Genomic DNA, 25,383 nt, shown 5'->3' with positions numbered 1-25,383 from the left:
AGATATGGCACCACGTGCCACCTGTGGCATGTTTGCCATCACTGTTCTAGGTGGGGAGGTATATTCGGCTGTATATGTATATGCGGTATATGAGCCAAGGTGGCGCAGTGGGTAGAGTGCAGTAGTGCAGGCCACTAAAGCTGACTGCTAGATCTGCAGGTCAGCGTTTCAAATCTCATCAGTGGCTCAAGGTTGACTCAGCCTTCCATCCTTCCGAGGTGGGTAAAATGAGGACCGGATTGTGGGGGCAATATGCTGGCTCTGTTAAAAAGTGCTATTGCTAACATGTTGTAAGCCGCCCTGAGTCTAAAGAGAAGGGCAGCATTAAAAAATGGAATCAACTGCCCCCAGAGATTAGAACTGCCCCCACAGTCCTTGTCTTTCGTAAATTACTCAAGACCCATCTATACCACCAGGCATGGGGGAGTTGAGACACCTTTCCCCCAGGCTTTTTTATATTTATGTTTTGGTACGTATATGTTGTTTGCTTTTTAAAATATGATAGGGTTTTATGTGCTTTTTAATATTAGATTTGTTTTCGCTGGAATATTGTTTTTATTATTGTTGTGAGCCGCCCCGAGTCTTCGGAGAGGGGCGGCATACAAATCTAATGAATTGAATTGAATTAACAGTTGGCTGAATAGAATTTGTTGTGGGATAAGGGAGCGAAGGGTTTGTGATACACCAGAGATTATAGTGCATTTGAAGAAACAAAATGGCTGCTTTATTCTTAAATTACTAATTCCACCCAGAATCTCTAGAAAAGGAAGCATCTTTCTACACTACTGCTATCAGCTTTTAAAAAAAAAAAACCACCCAACATCTACAACTGGTGGGAGATTTGGAAAAAACAACAACCTAATTCTATTAAATTCTAAATGCCCAGAAGGGAAAAGATGTATCCACCCAAAATATAAAAACCATGATGGTACAAAGTTCACTTTCATGACTGCTAGCATAAGATCTGTCAGCTATAGTAGCTCAAAGCACTGGAACATTGTGAAAAATATTGATGAAAGTAGTCTAGAAGTTTGGGAAAAAACGTTCTAAACAGTTTTCAGTCGGAATTCTTAATATAGATGTTTCAGGGAAGTATCCAAAATAGTAGACAGATATATTTAAGATTACTATTCGTTTATAAAAGTCTTGTGCCCAGCAACATGTATAGAGTAGAGGACAGGCTACTACCTCATTTTTTAACTATGACCTTGTCTACATCCTTTTTAAGGGGTCTTGTGTCAATTCTCAAAATGGGATTGATTTTAATCTGTTAACCTTTTCTTGACAAACTCCATGGATACGTTAACTACATGTTGCTAAAAATGAGTTTATTATTAAATACATTTTACAAAATCCAGGTATACCCAGTACAAAAAAAATTAGCAGTCAATCATCCTACCAGATTTTGGCACAGAACTAAAACATGGTCATTTTATCAGATTTCAGCCAGCTATAGATCAAGCTCATAATTCCACCAAAGTCCGTTTCTGAATTTTTATGATTTCAAAGATTGCTAGCAACTGGATAGTTAGCCATATATTAGTAGTTTCCCTGTATTACTAAAGCAAATCATGTTCAGCTTTGAGTAGCACTCCCCTTCTGGTTTACTTCAGGCAGCTTCGTTTGGAGGAAACGATAAACATGAGGCCAGATTTTGTTGGTCTCTGTTCCAGAAAAAGACTCCAGCACTCCTTTTTGACTAGGGAGAAGAGAAGAGCTACATTAGTTATTTGCACATTAACAGTTTTTCTCTCAACTCTTAGATTCTGAGCGTCTAGTATGGGAGATCAATTAAACAAAAAAAAGTAAGATTCTAGACTACAGTAGTCCCTCACCTATCCCTGGTGTTATGTTCCAGACCTGGCCGCGATAGGTGAAATCCGCGATGGGGAATTTATCGACTGATAGTACTTATTTAAGTATTTATATTGTAATTGTTTGGTAAGTGTTCTGTCTGGGTGCCCCCAGACTTCAACACCAACTGGAAAAAGCAGCCAGACACGCTGGTAAAAGCAAAAGCACTTTATAGTTTGAAAAATAAACACAGAGAAAAACCTGTTCTTCCCAACAGGCAGGCTATGAGACTTCACAGCAGAGTCCTGACGGCCAGACAATACAGCAGACTTCTTGCTGGCACACACACCACTGTAGAGAATAAGCCCCCACGCCTTTTTCCCCAAGGTTTCAGCCTTCAAGGCCACAAGTCAGAATCAGAGACGCCAAAGATCACAGCCAGGTCCCAGGACTCCCAAAGATACTACTCCACAAGACAGGAAGGGTGGGTCTGCCTTTTCAGTCTTTCTGGGGAGAACCACACCCAAACCCAGGTGTTACCTATTTAGGACTGGAAGTACCTGGCTAATTGTCCCCTTCGTTGTTCTGCTCTTCTCTGCCTGTGATCGATGATGGCTTGAGCATTTTCATCTAAGGACTCCAGGCTGCTTGCTGCGGAGAGCTCCACCCCGGGGGACTCTGGCTGTTCTCCCTCTCCCTCGGCCTGATATTCCTCCTCCCCGTCTGCCTGGGCCTCCTCCTCCTCCTCCTGTTCCTCATCCTCCCCCTCTGAGCATGGAGCCGGCAGAGGTTCAGCCGTTCCCTGAGGAGCCTCAGACGGAATCACAACAGTAAGTTTTCATTGTTTTAAGTGTTTATAAACCCTTCCCACGCAGTATTTATTTTAGATACAGTATTTAAATACAGTATTTACAATTTTAGATTATTATTTTTTTTGAAAAACCTGCCGATCGAGTTCGGCGGGCTGTTTAAATCTGCCAATCGACTTCCTCAGAAACCCGCGATGAAGTGAAGCAGCAGTAGGTGAAGCGCGGTATAGCGAGGGACTACTGTACATGTATACAAACTTTTATAAAATGCATATAGGCATCCATGACTTATGAGCCCAAAGTTCCTGTTGCTAAGTGAGATTCCTAAGAGGTCAGTAAGGGGCGTGCACAAGTGCACTAGAGTGCCTTCCGTCCCCTGTCCTATAGTCTCTCCTTTATCTCGTATTTCTTCTCTACTATATCCTCTATAACCTTCATTGTGTATTATTGTGTATTGGACAAAATAAATAAATAAAATAAAATACTTCAAGCCGACTGGTTCATTCAGAGCGGCCCCGTCAAGCTATACTGCTTCCTTAATATAATTTCTATCAATTCTTATTCTCTACTTAGGACATTATTTGGCTCAGCAGGTGACAGACATTTGAAGGTAGTGATTTCTGACAGTCTCAAAATGGGTGAGCAGTGTGGTCGGGCAGTAGGAAAAGCAAGTAGGATGCTTGGCTGCATAGCTAGAGGTATAACAAGCAGGAAGAGGGAGATTGTGATCCCCTTATATAGAGCGCTGGTGAGACCACATTTGGAATACTGTGTTCAGTTCTGGAGACCTCACCTACAAAAAGATATTGACAAAATTGAACGGGTCCAAAGACGGGCTACAAGAATGGTGGAAGGTCTTAAGCATAAAACGTATCAGGAAAGACTTAATGAACTCAATCTGTATAGTCTGGAGGACAGAAGGAAAAGGGGGGACATGATCGAAACATTTAAATATGTTAAAGGGTTAAATAAGGTTCAGGAGGGAAGTGTTTTTAATAGGAAAGTGAATACAAGAACAAGGGGACACAATCTGAAGTTAGTTGGGGGAAAGATCAAAAGCAACGTGAGAAAATATTATTTCACTGAATGAGTAGATCCTTGCAACAAACTTCCAGCAGACGTGGTAGATAAATCCACAGTAACTGAATTTAAACATGCCTGGGATAAACATATATCCATCCTAAGATAAAACACAGGAATTAGTATAAGGGCAGACTAGATGGACCATGAGGTCTTTTTCTGCCGTCAGTCTTCTATGTTTCTATGTTTCTAAGATGGCCTTGCAGTCAGAAACTGGATTATCTGGCATGTGGAGAGGCCCTTCTCGTTAGAGCTCTCAAATCATGGAGGGGGGGGGGCTGTGTTTAGTCTTCTCTCCCAAGGAAAATAGCCAAAACATGTTTCTTTTGCAAAGTTTAATGATACAGTTTCAGCACTTTATGACTTGTGTTTTCTAAAATATACTTTGACGGCTGCAAACTATCTCGACTGTTTATCCAAAGAGAAAGGCAAAGTATAACTTTAATCATCAGTAAAATAATAAACCACAACTGAAAACATCCCAGCTGATGGGAGTAACCAGCAACTTTCGGGAGGATAAAAACTAAGGATGCAGTCATAAAGCCATTGCCTCAGTCAGCAGTTGATAACCAAGAAATAAGGACAGATAACAATTTCTCAGTAGCAATTATCTTGCAGGGGCTGGTTAGGAAATGACGGATGTTACTATAGCCAAGTCCTCTTTTGGTTCCCAGAGCACAGTATTCATGAAATATTGTTTGGGTGTTACACAAATCCAAGTGACTCCATAACAGGGTTGATTTGACTCTAAAGCAGAGATTCCCAATCCCCAGGCCTCGGCCCAATCGAAACCATGGCATGCAAGTATGCACATTTCCATTTACACAAGCAGCAGTATCTATCTATCTATCTATCTATCTATCTATCTATCTATCTATCTATCTATCTATCTATCTAATTGGATTAATATACTGCCCCTCCCCGAGGACTTGGGGTGATTTACAATATATAAAAAACAATGCAACATCATAATGCAATTAATTTAAAACATTTAATCTAAACCCCCCGTAGCATTAAAATCAGTTATTGCTGTTCACACAACAAATATACACTACATTCGTTTGGCCAGGGGGCTAGGGTCTAATGTATCGCTGTATCAAAATGCCTCTCTTTTTACTAATAGAAAATCAAAAGACTCCCTCTGGAAATATGAAAGCATGGATGTAATCCAACATGAGCATGGAGGAAGAGCTATTGGTAAGAGTGCAAAGGCAGGAAATAGTAGTAGTGTTCTTCATAATAGAGCATGCAGGCAGGACTTAAAAAGGGCTTACAGGAGTGCTGGATGAATGAATGAATGAATGAATGAATGAATGAATGAATGAATGAATGAATGAATGACTGAGTGGGTGGGTGGGTGGGTGGGTGGGTGGGTGGGTGGGTGGGTGGGTGGGTGGGTGGGTGGGTGGGTGGGTGGATGGATGGATGGATGGATGGATGGATGGATGGATGGATGGATGGATGAATGAAAATCAATATACAGTCCTGAGGTGCACCTGTGTGATTATAAGCAGACTTAATCTCAGCTTAATTGGTTCTTAGTTATCCAGATTCAGGTGTAAACACAGACTCCAGAATATCTTCTGTTTTCTCCTAGACCAGAGATGACAAATGGATGGCACGCATGTCAGAGGTGGCACACAGAACCATATCTGAGAGCACATGAGGTGCTGCCCTATGTAAGCTCCAGTACACATATGCAGGCTGACCAGCTGGTTTTCGACCTCCTTTTTGGCCATTTTCACTTTCCCCAAAGTTCAGGAAAGCCTCCTGAATCCCGAGGAGAGTGAAAAACAACCCAATGGGCCTACTGGAAGACTGGAGACTTCAATAAGGCCTGTGCACATATGTGGGGGGGGGGGGGGGCAGTGGGGAGTTCGTGTGCATGCGCAGGGGGAGGACATTACATTATGGGTGGGGGCACGCACCTGCACACTATTGTGCTCGTAAGCACCTTTTGGCACCCGAGCTGGAAAAGGTTCACCTTCACTGTCCTGGACCACCCCATCAGTTGGAAGACAAAAATCCATGCTTTAAGCTTCCTTTCTCACTGTTTGAGTAGCACATCTGAAACATCCCTAAGTTGACGCAGCGACATTAAAGAGAAAGCATTAGACTAAATAATTGCACACTGAAATGTGCTTACCGGTAATACTCCAGGACAGGTTTGGTTTCTGCTTCGTAAGATTTCAATCTCTTCATAATTGTTTCCGGTTTATCATCATCACGCTGAACAAGAGGGTCCCCTGTGTGATCATCACGGCCCTGTTTATGGGGAAAGGAGGTTCCATATTAAGAACACTAGCAGTTTGTACCTCTATAAGTCTTCTTCTATGGAATCTGTATGCTCTCTGGTTTTTGAGTTGGGCTATAAACTGCTACTCCTACCTGTAGCTGCCATAGCATAATGTTAGGATAGCATTTGATATCTGGACTTCTGACATAAATGCCTCATACACTCCGACTTCATTAGCCAGAAAAGGACTGTACATAAAGGTCACATAGTGAGTCTGCATTTCTGGTAAAATCTGCTTAGGAAGTGACTGGCCATAAAGCGGCTCAAAGTAACTCTCCTCGAATAACAAGAATGTGTCAACAAGAAAAGAACTGTGTGATCAAAAGACGCAATTTACATTCCCTGGGGTAAACAGGACGAAGACTGCGATAAAAGACCTTGCTTCGTGGTAAACAGGAGATAGCCGTATTAACAACAAAGGGGCCCAGAAAATTGGCCGTGAGAGACATTTGTTCAGTAGAAACTAGTTACGTGCCATACGTAGATAGGAAGGACTCGGAAGTTGTGTCATATCTTAGAGTTACGTTATTGGATGTTTATATATCACTTGACATGTACATATAAACAATCCTATTTGCATATTCCCCCCAATAAAAAGAGGTGCGCAGCTCAGTACTGTGTCATTTCACCTGGAGAGAAATGTGTCCAAGTTTTCTTTCTAGGATTCGCATTCGTGAGTGACCCCCCATGGCTGGGGTTGCTCTAAGCCCCTCTGAAGACCTTGTTCCTTTCAGGGGCTTTGCAGCATCCTCACCTACCTACATTTTTATCACAGAAAAATGTGTATTTTTTATATGATGTAAGCCTAAGGCAGTGTTTCCCAACCTTGGCTACTTGAAGATATTTGGACTTCAACTCCCAGAATTCCCCAGCCAGCGAAGTCCAGATATCTTCAAGTTGCCACGTTTGGGAAACACTGGCCTAAGGTGACCAGACGTCCCGCATTTGGCGGGACAGTCCCGCTTTTTAGCAATTTATCCCACGTCCCGCGGCATTTTTTAAAAGTCCTGATTTTTTGAACCACGTTTGGCAAACTGGGTTTAAAGGAGGAACCAACCAATTTCCCTCCTTGTGTTCCCTTGAAAAGGTGCTGCAGCTCCCCAAACGCACCCGGGCGTTCGCCCAACACCCTTCCTGCCAGCCAGGGAGACTACTCCCTTCACAGGGATGATAGAAGAAGGGATGAGGAGGGTGAGGGACGCAGCAAAGAATGCGGCCGCGAGAGCCATCGTGGGGTTCCCTAGATTCGCCCACGTTTCTGCAACACTCCGTGGCCTGCACTGGCTGCCGATCGGTTTCCAGTCACAATTCAAAGTGTTGGTAATGACCTTTAAAGCTCTATATGGCATTGGGCCAGAATGCATCCAGAACCGCCTTCTACCGCACGAATCCCAACGGCCGATAAGGTCCCACAGAGTTGGCCTTCTCCAGGTCCCGTCGACCAAACAATGTCGTTTGGCGGGCCCCAGGGGAAGAGCCTTCTCTGTGGCGGCCCCGGCCCTCTGGAATCAACTCCCCCCAGAGATTAGAACGTCCCCCACCCTCCTTGTTTCGCAAATTACTCAAGACCCACCTTTATCGCCAGGCATGGGGGAGTTAAGATATTCCTTCCCCCTAGGCCATTATAAGTTATACATGGTATGTTTGTGTGTATGTTTAGTTTTATAATAAGGGCTTTTAGTTGTTTTATTAATTGGATTGTTACATGTTGTTTTTTATCATTGTTGTTAACTGCCCCGAGTCTGCGGAGAGCGTCGGCATACAAATCCAATAAATAATAAAATAATAAATAATAATAATAATAATAAAGGGGGGGAATGAAGCAGTGGCTTTGCGCATGAGAGAGAGACCTCACCGCAATTCAACCCTGTACGGACCTTCGCCGCCGGCCTGGCGAGAGGGAGCGGGACCGCATGCACCAATCCACCCTCGCCAAGAAAGGCGTGTTTGTGTGTGTGTCCCTTCCACCCACCCCCATGCAAGCCTTTGATCTGGACCCGAGGGAGCACATGCGTGGGTGGGGAATTCATGGCGAGCTCCAACTTTCTCCTAGCTGCAAATGGGTGTGTGTGCGTGGAAAGGAAAACGGGAAAGAGGAAGCAACATGAGAAAATATTATTTTACTGAAAGAGTAGTAGATCCTTGGAACAAACTTCCAGCAGATGTGGTAGATAAATCCACAGTAACTGAATTTAAACATGCCTGGGATAAACATATATCCATCCTAAGATAAAATACAGAAAATAGTATAAGGGCAGACTATATGGACCAGGAGGTCTTTTTCTGCCATCAGACTTCTATGTTTCTAAGGGGGAGATCTGGTCTGGCCCCCTGGGGTGTCATACAAACCAGCTTTCTAATTGTCATAGAAACCATCATTTCTCCTGCCCAATATTTTAAATGTCTGTTAATTGCTGAAGAGATTTACTGGATGTGTCCAATCTTTTTTAATGCATGCTAACATTGCTACTATTATTACAAAGTTTGATCATTGCTGATTTCTAAAAAAAAACCCACATTATTATTATTGTATGTACAAGAATATACAGTAAAAACAAATTGCAACTTTATTTTAAAAAATCAAGTTATGGACTCAGCTAGAATGGCCTTATGGAGGCATTAATGACATACCTATAAAGGAAATTGTCTGTTTCCAGACTTTCTGTCACTTGAAAAAATATAAAAACTATTAACAGTGATTAAAATACTCTTAATGAAAATATTGCTCAAATGTCATCACTAACAATTTTTACTCTGCTTTTTAGTTACAAATTTAAAAAATGATACGATAATCTCTGCAGGCTGTGTATAGCATATGCAACAGTTTAAGATCTCCACATAATCACCAAAGGAATATTGCTAAAAAATAATAACTGAAATCTCATGTTAGTTTATTTCAGATATTTAAAAATGACTTTTATTTTTAAGTCTGAGGCCCAGCATCAAAAGCTTCTTGACCCAGCAGGCTGATACTTCAATTTCCTTTTTAATTACCAATAGGATATATAGTTTCTGGAAGTGATAAGTGCCAATTTATGTCCTTACATTGTGATGATTGCAAAAGATGAGCAATTTTCCAACTAAACATAGTTGTCCGGATATTGTTAAATCATGACAGCTATGATTTTAATAGTTTACTCATCACAACAGAAGAGAAATAATTATTAACTCTAATCCCAGCCTGCCTCACAGAATTATTTAAAGACAACACAACTTTTTTTATTATTACAATGAACTTTTTTCGGGGGTTAGCAACAGAGAGCACACACTTGACTGGAAATGATGGGATTCGATGTATAAGTTGGTGAACATTCATAAACAGCAGATAGCTTTCAATATGTGTTAGCAAAAACTTCAGAAGAGAAGGATTTAGGGGTAGTGATTTCTGACAGTCTCAAAATGGGTGAGCAGTGTGGTTGGGCAGTAGGAAAAGCAAGTAGGATCCTTGGCTGCATAGCTAAAGGTATAACAAGAAGGAAGAGGGAGATTGTGATCCCGCTGCATAGAGCGCTGGTGAGACCACATTTCAAATACTGTGTTCAGTTCTGGAGACCTCACCTACAAAAAGATATTGACAAAATTGAACGGGTCCAAAGACGGGCTACAAGAATGGTGGAAGGTCTTAAGCATAAAACGTATCAGGAAAGACTTCATGAACTCAATCTGTATAGTCTGGAGGACAGAAGGAAAAGGGGGGACATGATCGAAACATTTAAATATGTCAAAGGGTTAAATTAGTTTCAGGAGGGAAGTGTTTTTAATAGGAAAGTGAACACAAGAACAAGGGGACACAATCTGAAGTTAATTGGGGGAAAGATCAAAAGCAACATGAGAAAATATTATTTTACTGAAAGAGTAGTAGATCCTTGGAACAAACTTCCAGCAGACGTGGTTGGTAAATCTACAGTAACTGAATTTAAACATGCCTGGGATAAACATAGATCCATCCTAAGATAAAATACAAAAAATAGTATAAGGGCAGACTAGATGGACCGTGAGGATTTTTTCTGCCGTCAGTCTTCTATGTTTCTGTATTTGTTTTTGCATGGCTGCACTAAAAATAGATACAACTTACGGATACTTTGGGAGGGTTGAATTCAAGATTGTACACCCTGCCACTAGCAGGATGAATCCAGCGTGCAGTCAGACGTTGCTTGATGGTCTCAAAAGGCACATCTAAAACAATCACGGTGTCAATTGGGCACACCTTATCCAGCGATTCAGCCTGTGGGACAGTCCTGGGGAAACCTATGGAAAAAAGCAAAACGCCACTGCAAATAGCTAAAGACGCAGAAACAAGCTGCCAGTAAGTTAGAGCCTAATCAAGCTGATGGATAGAATTCTTTATTGGCCAAGTGTGATTGGACACACAAGGAATTTGTCTTTGGGGCATATGCTCTCAGGGTACATAAAAGGAAAGATACATTTGTCAAGAATCATGAGGTACAACACTTAATGATTGTCATAGGGGTCAAATAAGCAAGGAGGAAACAATATTGTTTCCATGTTGGCAGCAGCTGAGTGGGGTTTCTCGCATTAATGTTTTCAGTACAGTGTTCCCTCGATTTTCGCGGGGGATGCGTTCCGAGACCGCCAGCGAAAATTGAATTTCCGCGAAGTAGAGATGCGGAAGTAAATACACTATTTTTGGCTATGAACAGTATCACAAGCCTTCCCTTAACACTTTAAACCCCTACATTACAATTTCCCATTCCCTTAGCAACCATTTCGATTATTACTCACCATGTTTATTTATTAAAGTTTATTAAAAAAAATATTATTAAAGGCGGACAAAAGTTTGGCAATGACATATGATGTCATCAGGTGGGAAAAACTGTGGTAAAGGGGAAAAACCCGCAAAGTATTTTTTAATTAATATTTTTGAAAAACCGTGGTATAGACTTTCCGCGAAGTTTGAACCCGCAAAAATCGAGGGAACACTGTAATTAGATTCTGTTTGTTTGTATCCCACCTTTATTAGTTTGATAAACCACCCAAGACAGTGAACATGTCCAATACAGCTTCTTCCTCTTATGTACTCCACAACAACAACCCTGTGGGTTGGGTTGAGAGAGAGTGACTGGATCAAAGTCCCTCAGCTAGCCTTAATGACTCAGGGAATACTTGTTCAGTGTCTTCTGCTTCCAAGCCTCGTGCCTCAACCACTAGACCAGTGTTTCCCAACCCTGGCAACTTGAAGATATTTGGACTTCAACTCCCAGAATTCCCCAGCCAGCAAATGCTGGCTGGGGAATTCTGGGAGTTGAAGTCCAAATATCTTCAAGTTGCCAGGGTTGGGAAACACTGCACTAGACTAAACTAGCTGTCTCTAATTAATGTTATAGCAAAACCAATAGCATTTAGCCTTATATACTGCTTCACAGTGCCTTACAGCCCTCTCTTAGCGGTTTACAGAGCATATTGCCCCCAATAATCTGGGTCCTCGTTTTACCCACCTTGGAAGGATGGAAGGCTGAGTCAACCTTGAGCCTACTGAGATTTGATCTGCTAAACAGCTGGCAGCCGATGATCAGCAGAAGTAGCTTGCAGTAATGCACTCTAACCACTGCACCATTCATGGCATCAGACCAGAATACCTCTGGGACCGCCTTCTGCCACACAAATCCCAGTGACCAATTAGGTCCCACAAAGTTGGCCTTCTCCGGGTCCCGTCGACTAAACAATGTCATTTGGCGGGCCCCAAGGGAAGAGCCTTATCTGTGGTGACCCCAAATCTCTGGAACCAGCTCCCCCCGGAGATTAGAACTGCCCCCACCCTCCCTGCCTTTCGTAAACTCCTTAAAACCCACCTTTGCCGTCAGGCATGGGGGAATTGAGACATCTCCCCCGGGCCTATACAATTTAAGTATGGCATGTCTGTGTGTATGTCTGCTTTAATAACGGGGATTTTAATGTTTCATTTTTTAATCGTTAAATTATTAGATTTGTTATGAACTGTTTTCTATTATTGTTGTGAGCCGCCCCGAGTCTACGGAGAGGGGCGGCATACAAATATAATAAATAAATAAATAAACAAATAAATAAACAAATAAATAAACAAATAAATAAAATAAAATAAAATAAATAAAAATAAATAAAACTAAATTAAATAAATAAATAAATAAATAAATGCTCTTAAGAATTTTTCTAGTTCTTTTTAGTTCATTCATATTTAATCTTTAGTCATATATTTTTAGTTCTTTAACCTTTCTTGGATTAATGTTGCTAGTTGTGGAAGGAACAAAGAAAGCTGCGCTAGTAGAGCCTGATAAAGAGAACGGGTTCAAATTTGCCAAGGGCGAGGATTTTTTTTAATCACATAGATGGACTTGAACTTTAGTAACTTGTAAACTAATTATAATGTGAAAGCTGCTGAATATGCAGATGACCATTAAGAAACACATACTAAGAAGTGATGGGAAGTTACATGCCCCGTGCGTGCGGCATGGAGAAAAATGAAAAAGGAGGGAGTTCTTGGTGCTCTCCGAACTTCGGTTCAGACTTTTACAGACTTTTCATTACCCAAGCTAGGTAACATTATCCGATGATGTTATTTAGTTTGGGTAATGAAACATTTGCAAGAAAACAAGCAACCTTGAACAGAACAAAGGAAATCTTTGGAAAGCACCATCCCAGAGCCTCTGTGTAAGCCAAAAATCAGCTGGCTGGCACACATATACACATTGGAGCTGAACTATTTATTTATTTTTTATTTATTTATTTATTTGTCAAACAGGTATAGTATTATAGAACATATTAACGTAACATAACATAAGTAGAACGTAGTAATAGAAAGGATAATAAGACAGTAGGACAGGGACATTAGGCACATGAGTGCACTTATGCACGCCCCTTACAAAAGGGGAGAGGTCAATTGTAGATAATGTAAAGTTGAAGATTTTGGGGTTGGAGGAAGCAACAACAGAGTCAGGTAATGAGTTCCAGGCGGTGACCACTCTATTGCTGAAATCGTATTTTCTGCAGTCAAGTTTGGAGCGATTTACATTCAGTTTGTATCTATTACGTGCTCTTGTGTTGTTGTTGTTGTTAAAGGTGAAGTAGTCACTGACAGGGAGTACATTATGATGTATGAACTAGGGCAACGCCTCGTGTGCCAGCAGATATGGCTCCGCGTGCCACCTGTGGCACCTATGCCATAGGTTTGCCATCTCTACGGAGAGGGGAGGCATACAAATCTAATAAATAATAATAATAATGATAATGATAATGATAATCATCATCATCATCATCATCATCATCATCTCTGCTTTAGGGGCTTGAACAGACTTTTACATCCTTTGTCTAACAAAGCTCTGGTAATATTTATTTATTTATTTATTAATCAGATTTGTATGCCACCCCTCTCCGTAGACTCGGGGCGGCTAACAGCAACAATAATACAATGTAAACAAATCTAATATTTAAGTTAATTTAAAAAACCCCAATTTAAGAAACCAATAATACATACTGACATACCATGCATAAATTTTATAAGCCTAGGGGAAGGGAAAGTCTCAATTCCACCATACCTGACGACAGAGGTGGGTTTTAAGGAGCTTACGAAAGGCAAGGAGGGTGGGGGCAGCTCTGATATCTGGGGGGAGTTGGTTCCAAAGGGTCGGGGCCGCCACAGAGAAGGCTCTTCCCCTGGGTCCCGCCAAACGACATTGTTTAGTTGACGGGACCCGGAGAAGGCCAACTCTATGGGACCTAACTGTTGACAGTTTAAATGTTGACACTTTTGTTTTGTATCTTTTTTCTATGACTGGATGGATCCAAGCTCTTTTATAGCCAATGCTTAAGAATCCAACTTACATACATGTGTGTAAGCCTTCAAGTCAGTCTTGACCAGCGGTGGGCTATGAGCCGGAATGCTAAATTGCGCTCGCCGCCACGGCTCATAAGTTCTTGCAGAACCAGCACGATTTTGCTGCTGCACCTGTGGAGGAAGCAAAATTGTGCATGGAATTGCAGGTGTGTCCGTGTTTTGGTGAGGTTTTTTGCTTCCGCGCATGCTGAAACACGGGTGCATCTGCGGCTCCATGCATGATTTTGCTTCCTCGCAGCAGCAAAATCGCGCTGGCCCCGCAAGCAGTTACAAGCCACGGTGGCGAGCGCAATTTAGTGTTCTGGCTCATAGCTCACCGCTGATCTTGATTCATGCCAAAATCTTATCATCAACCAACATCCTATGTTTAACATATAGGGTTCACTAGCTGGAAACTACCTTTCATTTACAAAAAGGTACAACACAATCTCTCACCATCCAGCAGCACGTGGTTCCGATCTAGTGTTTTCAGCTCACTTAGCATCAGCTGGGTCATGACGTCATCAGGAATCAATTGCCCCTTTTCAATATATGACTTAGCCAGTCTGCCAATTTCTGTGGAAGCAAGAATGAACAGGAAAATCTCAATGAGCTGGGACCTTGCAATTGTGTTATAGTCTTGTTTTGCTCTCACTTAAAACATTCATCTTTTATTGGTGGGGAAATTAACAATTTTTAAACAAAATACATTTTCCCCAGAGAATCAGGTCTTGCTATCACACTAAGAATGAGCACATTCAGTAAAGGTTTGGTAGGGAAGGTTTGCCTATTTGCCGATGACTCTAAAGTGTGCAATAGGGTTGATATTCCTGGAGGCGTCTGTAATATGGTAAATGATTTAGCTTTACTAGATAAATGGTCAAAGCAATGGAAACTGCAGTTTAATGTTTCCAAATGTAAAATAAAGCACTTGGGGAAAAGGAATCCTCAATCTGAGTATTGTATTGGCAGTTCTGTGTTAGCAAATACTTCAAAAGAAAAGGATTTAGGGGTAGTGATTTCTGAGAGTCTCAAAATGGGTGAACAGTGCAGTCAGGCGGCAGGGAAAGCAAGTAGGATGCTTGACTGCATAGCTAGAGGTATAACAAGCAGGAAGAGGGAGATTGTGATCCCGCTATATAGAATCCTGGTGAGACCACATTTGGAATACTGTGTTCAGTTCTGGAGACCTCACCTACAAAAAGATATTGACAAAATTGAACGGGTCCAAAGACGGGCTACAAGAATGGTTGAAGGTCTTAAGCATAAAACGTATCAGGAAAGACTTAATGAACTCAATCTGTATAGTCTGGAGGACAGAAGGAAAAGGGGGGACATGATCGAAACATTTAAATATATTAAAGGGTTAAATAAGGTCCAGGAGGGAAGTGTTTTTAATAGGAAAGTGAACACAAGAACAAGGGGACACAATTTGAAGTTAGTTGGGGGAAAGATCAAAAGCAACATGAGAAAATATTATTTTACTGAAAGAGTAGTAGATCCTTGGAACAAACTTTCAGCAGACGTGGTAGATAAATCCACAGTAACTGAATTTAAACATGCCTGGGAGAAACATATATCCATCCTAAGATAAAATAAAGAAAATAGTATAAGGGCAGACTAGATGGACCATGAGGTCTTTTTCTGCCATCAGACTTCTATGTTTCTATGTTTCTAGGTTAGAAGAAATACTGGCCCAAAAAATATCCTCTTGCAAAACCAAAATCAAACTGTATTCTTGCTCAAAATACGTATTCCTCAAATTATTGCTTATTTTTTGAGTTTCAGTATTTATGGATGACAGATATCTTCTTGTTCCTCTTTCTTTCCATAGCTAGAATCTTTGCTTTCTGGCTCCTACAGCTAATTCATTCCTTTCCTCTCCTTTTACAGTTACAGACTTCAGTTCCATCTACTGCCCCGTTCAAATCACTTCATTAAATTTCCATTTTGTTTCATTGGACATTTTCCAGATCAGCTACTTAATAGGCTCTTAAGGTTGTTTATGGTCATGCTGCTTGGTTTGGAAGTATTCCACAACTTGGGATGATTTTGGCTATTAAATAAACATTGGTAGATCAAATAGGGCGCTAATGAATTATTGTGGTTTACTTTGGGATTTAGGGACTGTAGAGAGCGCTAGACTATATAACCACACTTGCAAACTGGCTGTCATAATAGCATCTATTACATGTTTACGTTTCCCTTCAAATAATGGCCCTTCCTACACTATCACTGTTTATTTTTAACTGCATCATTTCAGATTTAAGTTTATAATTTGCTTCTAATTCTGTTTTTTTGGAAAATCAAGAAACCAGAGATTCCAATCTGAAAGAAACATTAAACAAATGCTAAAGGTAAAACAAACTATAAAGCTGGAAAGCTGTATATGTATTTACTTAATTCTACTGATAGGAGTCAAGCAATTTAGTATGCTGCTTAAATAGCAAAGAGCAGGAAGTGCATCCAATAATCTCACACATAAGTTCTTGACAGTACACTTCCCTGAACATAGAGGTGTTTCTTACTGCCTCTGTAAGTTTAATTTTTAAAATATACTGAATTTAACAAAATGCAAATATCACCTTGGAATTAGCATCTATGCCATCATCAGCGGTGGGCTACGAGCCAGAATGATAAATTGTGCTCGCTGCCGCGGCTTGTAAATTCTTGCAGGATTAGTGCAATTTTGCTGCTGCACCTATAGAGGTAGCAAAATTGCACCCGTGTTTCGGCAAAGTTTTACCTGCGGCTTCGTGCGCAATTTTGCTACCTCCACAGGTGCAACAGCAAAATCACGCTGGTCCCGCAAGAACCTATGAGCCGCGGTGGTGAGCGCAATTTAGCATTCCAGGTCGTAGACCACTGCTGGCCATCATGTACCATTCAAATTTTTAGCATAAAGTAAGGACTTTATTAAAGAAAAGAAACAATAGTTTATTATTATTTAGTGTATGGCATATCATAGACTAGCAATATATATTGTGACATGTCATCTAGATTAGTAGAAAATATAAATATTAAAAAGATCTATGTTCAACTACCAACGTCTCTAGGCCATCTAATTATTAAAGAGCACAATCATTTATGTTAAATGATGATCAGTAATCATTTCCCCCATTTTCCATTTCCTATATGCTAAATCTTTCATAAAACACAACTTGAAAATCTCACAATCTTCTCATTGTCTTATAGAGAAGGGAGAACTCATGAATCGCTCAAGCAAATAACATCTTCTTTCTTGCCCTAAGAAAAAAAATCTCAATCTTTATTGAGCTCACATTAGAGAAACATCTTTCGGCTGTGGCGAGGGGGGCGTTTGCCCAGGTTCGCCTGGTGCACCAGCTGCGGACCTATTTGGACCGGGAGTCATTGCTCACAGTCACTCATGCCCTCATCACCTCGAGGCTCGGCTACTGTAATGCTCTGTACATGGGGCTACCTTTGAAAAGTGTTCAGAAACTTCAGGTCGTGCAGAATGCAACTATGAGAGCAATCATGGGCTTTCCCAAATATGCCCATGTTACACCAACACTCCTCAGTCTGCAGTGGTTGCAAATCAATTTCCGGTCACAATTCAAAGTGTTGGTTATGACCTATAAAGCCCTTCATGGCACCGGACCAGACTATCTCAGGGACCGCCTTCTGCTGCACGAATCCCAGCGACCAGTTAGGTCCCACAGAGTGGGTCTTCTCCGGGTCCCGTCAACTAAACAATGTCACTTGGCGGGACCCAGGGGAAGAGCCTTCTCTGTGGTGGCCCCAGCCCTCTGGAACCAACGCCCCCCAGAGATTAGAATTGCCCCCACCCTCCTTGCCTTTCGTAAGCTTCTTAAAACCCACCTCTGCCGCCAGGCATGGGGGAACTGAGATACTCTTTCCCCCTAGGCCTTTACAATTTTATGCATGGTATGTCTGTATGTATGTTTGGTTTTACAATAAGGGTTTTTAACTGTTTTAATATTGGATTGTCATATACTGTTTTACTACTGTTGTTAGCCGCCCCGAGTCTACGGAGAGGGGCGGCATACAAATCCAATAAAATCCAATAAAATCAAAATCAATCTGTGCTCCCTTGCGTTCTTTCTCTATTACTAAACACACTTTCTGCGGCTGCTCACATGCTTTGGGAACAGCAAGACTTTAAGCTCACTGGCATTAACTTTTAAGTGTCGGTACAAGTAAATGTTTAACTTATATGAACTTGAAACTATTTAAACTGGCTAGATGACTTCAGGGCGTGCAGAGGAAATTCTGCAATCAAAATAACAGGAAATATATTTTAGTGATTTTATGCTAATCTTTAGAAATCTAAAAAATAATCCAATACATATCGATTACTTTGGGTTTTTTTTACATATTCAAATTTCAGACTGTTTTTTTCCTATTAATATTACAGGTAGTCCTCGATTTACAACAGTTCATTTAGTGATTGAATTTACAAGGGGATTGAAAAAAGTGACAGTTTTTCACAATTATAACCTTTGCAGCATCTCTTGGGTCATGTGATCAAAATTTGATTACTTGGCAACTGGTTCATATTTATGATGGTTACAGTGTCCTGGAAGCCAATCACCTCTATATCCTTTTGACAAGCAAAGTCAATTTACAAGCCTAATTCACTTATCAACCATTTTTACAAAGCAATTTCAGTGATTCACTTAACAACTGTGGCAGGAAAAATTGTAAAATGGGGCAAAATTCAGTTAATGTTTTACTTAGCAACAGAAATATTGGGCTTAATTGTGATCATAACTCAAGAACTACCCATACTGCATACGCACTGTGGAAAAATGAGGTTATAGTACTTAAACATAATCTCAAGTCTGTTTCACCATGTTTGTAAACATAATTCAAGGTGTGAGGCAGTGTTCCCTCTAATTTTTTGGGGGGGTGGGCGGAAAAGTATAGTGTCTGAGCGGCAGTCCCTTTGGGACTGGGGGGCACAAAAATAATAAATAAATAAATAAATAAATAAATAAACAAACAAACAAAAAACCCACCCTGTTTTTTCTCAGAGAATTTCAAAATAAAATACTGTACTGTGTGTCTATAACAGTGAGCTCATAATAGGGCAACTCTATCAATATCAAAATGCCACTTAAATAGTTGAGCTAGTTTCAAACTAGATTTTGATTTTCTTTCTCTCTTCCTTACTCCCATTCTTTTTCTTTCTCTTTTCCTTCCTCTCTTTTTTCTATCTGTTTCTCTCTCTTCCTCTCTTCCTCTCTCTCTCCTTCCCTCTCACTCTTTCCCTCTCGGCTTCTGGGCAGGTTTGGAAAACTCTGAGTTGATGATGATTTTTAAGTGAGCGATTGCTCACTGCTCAGCTTAGAGGGAACTATGGTGTGAGGCAAGTCATTTGTCAAATTCTCTACAACCCCTCTTTCTAATATGGAATATAGATTAATAGATTACAGATTAATGGATTATTGTAGTGTTCAGATATCACAGTGGTTAATTCAGAAAACTTGGGCTTTGCAGGTTAAGCACAAGCCTTCTTATATCCTGGTTCTGTACAATATAGTACAGTATGTTAAATTTGTATTTAGAGACAAAGAAATAAAGGGAGACTAATATAGATCTATTTAAAACTATTTCAGTCTTGTCAGCTAGCCATAGGCTGTTATACAAAACGTATCAGAGAATGATGCTGAGAAACTAAACAGATTTTATCTGTTCAACTGGAAAAGTTATAAACGAAGTAGAACAACCCAACGCCTGTCAATTGTGAAGTAAACTGAATTTCAGACACAGCATATTTCTAAGTATCACCTTTTTTCTTATGTTCAATCATGTTCAAGGCTGCCTTTCCTGAATTTTTCTTTGCAAGATTTCAGAAGTAGCTTGCCATTGCCTCCTTCCTAGGGCTTAGAGAAAGTGACTGGCCCAAGATCACTTAGCTAGGTTTGTGCCTAAAACTCACAGTGTCCTAATTTCTAGCCTGCTGCCTTCACCTCTACACCAGTCTGGCTCTCTAAACATCACTTTGAAATGTACAAAGGAAAAACAATGTGTTACAATATATAAAAGAGCATATTATAATGAATTAACAATTCAGATAATAGTTTTTAAAATAATAATAAAACCAGTTAAAAGATCAGCATCCACATATTCCTTGCATTTCAGAAGATCTGCCAAAATGTGTTTTCATTGAAAAGTTTGAACAGGATAGGATTTGGGTCCAATTCAACAGAACTTTCTTTATTCTTTGTGATTTCCAGTGCTAATATAAGATGTGCCATCACTTTATTTTTGACTCCTAGCAACCCCATAACTTTTCTCCAGGACAATTTATCTCTCCCCAAATTCTAAATTGATGTATTAAAAAAGGATGGATATGAGGATACTTATTCTGATGCAATAAAAAGGAAGATACATGCATACCTTTAATATTGTCACTCATCAGCACAATCAGATGGAGCAAAATAAAACAATTTATGTCTAGATCAACGTTCATGGATAAAAATCAAGGAATGCCTTGTTTTACTAACAGTTTAATAGAATTAGACCATATTTACTGAAATTGAATCATACTGATCTGGTAATAATTGTATATAAAGCATATCAGAATTGCCTGGGCATTTCATCAAAAGGGTAATAAAAAAACATAATATAATAGAACAGAACACAATGGTTTTTATGGACCATTCTGCATAAGGACACAACCTTAGTTCAGGAATTCTTTTGCCCTCAAGAACCCCTGTAAAGAGAGTATTAAAGCATGCTAAGGTTAATGCTCTCCAGAATTTAGGAACAGTTGTATCTAACTAAGGTTAGTGTCCTCCAGAGTTTAGGGGAAAGTACTCTGCTATGTCTGTATTCCAACCATAAATCCACTAACTGCCCCATTGAAATATTGATCTGAACTGATCAGATGGAAACAAGAGGGCAGCTGCTAAGGTTAATGTCCTCAAGAATCTGCAGAGAGTTGTGTAACTTTCTTGCTAAGGTTAATGTACTCCAGAGTTTAGTTGCATAGTTGTGTATATTAATAACATTTGTGATCTGCCCTGAGTCCTCGGAGAAGGGTGGCATATAAGTCCAATCAATCAATCAATCAATCAATCAATCAATCAATGAGAGCACTTGTAGATCCATTTAATTCCAGCACTGATATTTTAATGGTAGTTGGGAAAGGATTATTGATGGCAGTTACATACATTGCCCGGGGTACAGGGATACCATATGCCAGGGACGGCGAACCTTTTTGTCCTTGGGGGCTGAAATAGTGTGGGGGGTGCTATCGTGCTTGTGTGAGTGCCCAAACTCATAATTCAAAGCCTGGGGAGGACGAAAGCAGCTTCTCCTGCTCCTCAGAGGCTCTCTGAAGGCCAGAAATGGCCTGTTTCCCAACTTCTGGTGGGCCCAGTAGGCTCGTGTTTTCCCCTCTCAGGCTCCAAAGGCTTTTTTGGAGCCAGGGGATGGTAAAAATGCCCTGCCCCATCCTCTGGAGGCTCTCTGAAAGCCAAAAACCGTTCCAAGTTCTTGGAGAGGGGCGGCATACAAATCTAATAAATTATTATTATTATTATTATTATTATTATTATTATTATTATTATTATTAACACCCTCCCAGAGCGTGCCAAAAATCAGCTGGCTGGCACAGAGATGAATGTTGGAGCCGATCTAGGGCAACGGCTCACATGCCAGCAGATATGGCTCCGCGTGCCACCTGTGGCACCCGTGCCATAGGTTCGCCATCACTGCCGTATGCTATGGAAAAAATAAATGTTGGAGAAATTTAAAAAAACAAAAAACAAAACCCAAATCGACATGAAGAGCCTAATAATAATAATTAATAATAATTTATTAGATTTGTATGCCGCCCTCTCCGTGGACTCGGAGCAGCTCACAACAAAATAACACAGTATAACAAATCTAATATTAAAAAACATTTTAAACCCAACATTAAAACCAAGCAACACTATCATTCCATGCATAAACTATATATGCCTGGGGTATCTTAATTCCCCCATGCCTGGCGACATAGGTGGGTCTTTAACAATTTACAACAGGCAAGGAAGGTGGGGGCGGTTCTAATCTCTGGGGGGAGTTGGTTCCAGAGGGCCGGGGCCACCACAGAGAAGGCTCTTCCCCTGGGGCCCACCAACCAACATTGTTTAGTTGACGGGACCTGAAGAAGGCCAACTCTGTGTGACCTAATTGGTCACTGGGATTCATGCGGCTGAAGATGGTTCCAGAGGTATTCTGGTCCGATGCCATGTAGGGCTTTAAAGGTCATTACCAACACTTTGAATTGTGACCGGAAACTGATCGGCAACCAATGCAGGCCGCGGAGTGTTGGAGAGATGTGGGCAAATCTAGGTAGCCCTACGATAGCTCTTGCGGCCGCATTCTGCATGATCTGAAGTTTCCGAACACTTTTCAATACTGTTTGAAGAGTGTTCGGAATCCTCTTTGAATACTGTTACAAAGCTTGCCCACCAGAGCTTTATGTAGTAGTTGCAAGCTGTTCATTCTACAAGTCTTGCAACTATTTTCAACTATTTTGTAACCCTTCTCTTTCAGGATTTCAAATCTGGAATCAACTAGGCCTTGGTTCACATGTCACACTAGGCTCGGGGCTGAGCATCTGGTTTATATGTATATATATATACAGTATATAGTAAATCAAACTTCTGTGAAATCAAACTGTCCACTATATTTCATTCATTCAGATGTAGGATGTGTTAGTGTTCCCTTTATTTTTTGAGCAGTGTGTGTGTGTGTGTGTGTGTGTGTGTGTGTACATACACACACACTTACTTATTTTGTCAAGTACGTATTGGTGGTATACAAAGATATAATATTTATATACATGATACTAGTAAAAGAGAAACATTAGGACAGAGGACGGAAGGCACTCTGGTGCACCTTACTAATCGTCTGGTATTCAGTGAACCATGGATTTTAATGCAACAGGTGAACCAATAAATCAGGCTCGCCCAAAGCATGTTCTCCTTTCCCCTGGAATAACCCAGTGTTTCCCAACCTTGGCCACTTGAAGATATTTGGACTTCAACTCCCAGAATTCCCCAGCCAGCGTTCGCTGGCTTGGGAACTCTGGGAATTGAAGTCCAAATATCTTCAAGTGGCCAAGGTTTGGAAACACTGGAATAATCAATACAGCCGTTGCATTTCTAGATCAGAGCGATTCTGCGGTTCTCTGAAACGTGTGGGCTTTTGAGGCAGCGGCGTCCCCGCTCGCCTTCCTTACCTGTCTTCTTATTCATGTTGTCCCTCAGGATGTCCCCGCTGGAGAGATGCTTCAGGGCGAAGTGCTGGACGATGCGGGAAGACACGGTGCCTTTCCCGGAGCCCGGGGCCCCCATGATCAGCGCCCGCATCAGCGCCGCCCGCACCGCCATGGCCGAGCCGCACGGCGGGATGGGACCGAAAAGCGGAGTCCCTGCGTCGTCGCCCCGCTTCCCAACTCCCTTGGCTCGCAGTGGCACCCGCTAAACCCGCGGCATCTGCTCCGGAGGGCCGCGCCGGTCCTGGCCTCGGCCCGACAGGTACCAGCTCAGCAACTCCAGAAAATGGGCGTCTCCGCCGCCTGGTTCATGAGGCAGCCGAGAATGTCTCCTCCCCCGGCCCCCAAGCCCGGCCTCCCGGCTGCCCACAGGCCTCGCTGCAAAGGAGGCGTCAGCGGGGCTCCCTTCCCCCGTTTGACAGCTTCTGTTTACAGTTCTCTCTCTTCTTCCTTCATTTCCTTCCTCCTTTCTCTCTTTCCTCCTCCCTCCTTTTTTCCTTCTTTCCCTTTCCTTTTCTTTCTTTCTTTCTGCCTTTTTCTCTTCTTTCCCTTCCTTTCCTTCTTTCCTTTCTTTCCCTTCCTTTCCTTCTCTTTCTTTTCTTTTCCTTTCCCTCCCTTTCCTTCTTCCCCTTTCTTTCCCTTCTCTTTCCTTTCCCTTCCCTTCCTTCTCTTTCCTTTCCCTTCTCTTCTTTCCTTTCCCTTCCTTTCCTTCCCTTTCCATTCCTTTCCTTCTCTTTCCTTTCCCTTCCCTTCCCTTTCTTTTCCCTCCCTTTCCCTTCCTTCTTCCCCTTCCTTTCCTTCTCTTTCCCTTCCTTTCCTTCCCCTTCCTCTCCATTCCTTTCCTTCTTTCTTTTTTTCCTTTATCCCCTACATGAAAACAAATGCCACAGATATAACAACTTGTACAGTAAAATCACCATCAGTCAGAGTGATCAGATCTGAGCTGCAAAAAAATCAAAAACGATCCATAGGGAAGAGCAAGAAGTTTTATTTTATCGCATTGGGTCTGTTCTGGCCAGCCCAGAATGAATGGCAAAGGGGCATAGTTATTGGAAAAATAAAAAGTAAATAGATAAATATAATCCAGAATGTTTGAAACGGTATTTTATCTGACTGCACCTTAAGGGAACCTGAGATTTACTCTCTCTGCTCAGTTACCTCTCAGAACTAACTTATTAATTCTCCAGAAATTTGACTGAACTTTGAAGTCAGTACTGTTGGTCACTTTCGGAATGCCTGCCTCCGGTACACGCCTTTCACAAGATATAAATCAGCTTGTTGTAGAAATAAGGTAATTAAAATATAAGCCACACCACCTTATAACCATAAGCATAAACTTTACGTAAGCACTTTGAATGTCAAACCTGTAAAGTTTATCTGCAAAACAATGTACAGTGCTGTAAATATATTTGCATGCAACACAACATCTATAATTGCCTGTCTCCTATCTCTCTGATTGTTACTGGTAGAACCAGATTAAACTTTAAAGTTCCCCAAAGTTGAAAACAACAACAACACTGCTCTACAATTATCTATGGGATGTTTGTCCAACCTTGGCCACTTTAGTTCTATAAATCAGTGTTTCCCAACCTTGGCAACTTGAATATATTTGGACTTCAACTCCCAGAATTCCCCAGCCAGCAAAGTCCAGATATCTTCAAGTTGCCAAGGTTGGGAAACACTGATTTATAGAACTAAAGTGGCCATAAATCATTATGAAGTAGTATATAAGTCTAAGCGGTATTGCTATTGCTGTTAAGACCTGTGCAGTTCAACTCTCAGAAGTCCACAGCAGTAATGGGTTCTAAAACCCTTTGCTACCAGTTCATGTGCGTGCCTGTATGCAACCTTCTGCGCATGCGCAGAAGTATTCCAGGTGGGTGGGCGGAGCTTCCCACCATCAGTGTTACCCGTTCTAAGAACCGGGCCAAACCTGAAGCAACCCACTGCTGGTCCGCAGCCAGCTATGCCGGCTGAGGAATTCTGGGAATTGAAGTCCAAAAATCTTAAAGTTTGACAAGGTTGAACACCCCTGATCTAGGATGAGACAAAGTTCTATCAAAGTCGTTTCCCGTGTTTTTAACTTCTGCATGGTGCCTCTCCTTATTTATGAAGCCATTTTGCATAAATCTGGAGCAACTGTCATCAGCGTGCAAATAACAGTTGCACACCACTAGGTGTTCTTGGTTGGAAGTCTTCAGGCTGTGAGGGAGCAAATGTAGAAGAACAAACCAAAAACTTCTTTCCATTTTGTAAAAAAGAAAGGGTGGTTAACAGAAATTCCCAGGGATTAGCCCTAATACATTCTTTACAATGGAAAACAATTTGTGGGATGTACATT

The 25,383-nt window shown here is 41.3% G+C and overlaps 1 protein-coding gene across 1 annotated transcript; it reads right to left on the bottom strand.

Annotated features, from left to right (window-relative positions):
* Positions 1 to 1,307: 1,307 nt before the first annotated feature.
* Positions 1,308 to 23,388, bottom strand: AK3 (adenylate kinase 3). The gene is made up of 5 exons (XM_070742591.1): positions 23,007 to 23,388; positions 14,243 to 14,362; positions 10,055 to 10,227; positions 5,830 to 5,948; positions 1,308 to 1,699 (listed from the first exon to the last, which is right to left on the bottom strand). The coding sequence occupies exons 1-5, from the start codon at positions 23,155 to 23,157 to the stop codon at positions 1,576 to 1,578; spliced, it is 687 nt and encodes a 228-aa protein (XP_070598692.1). The 5' UTR covers positions 23,158 to 23,388; the 3' UTR covers positions 1,308 to 1,575.
* Between the last annotated feature and the right edge of the window lie 1,995 nt (positions 23,389 to 25,383).

The sequence above is a fragment of the Erythrolamprus reginae genome, chromosome 2 (assembly GCF_031021105.1).
Source record: "Erythrolamprus reginae isolate rEryReg1 chromosome 2, rEryReg1.hap1, whole genome shotgun sequence".
NCBI lineage: Eukaryota > Metazoa > Chordata > Lepidosauria > Squamata > Dipsadidae > Erythrolamprus > Erythrolamprus reginae.
Note: the sequence above shows the minus strand (reverse complement) of the source record. Positions and strands in the feature narration are given on the sequence as shown.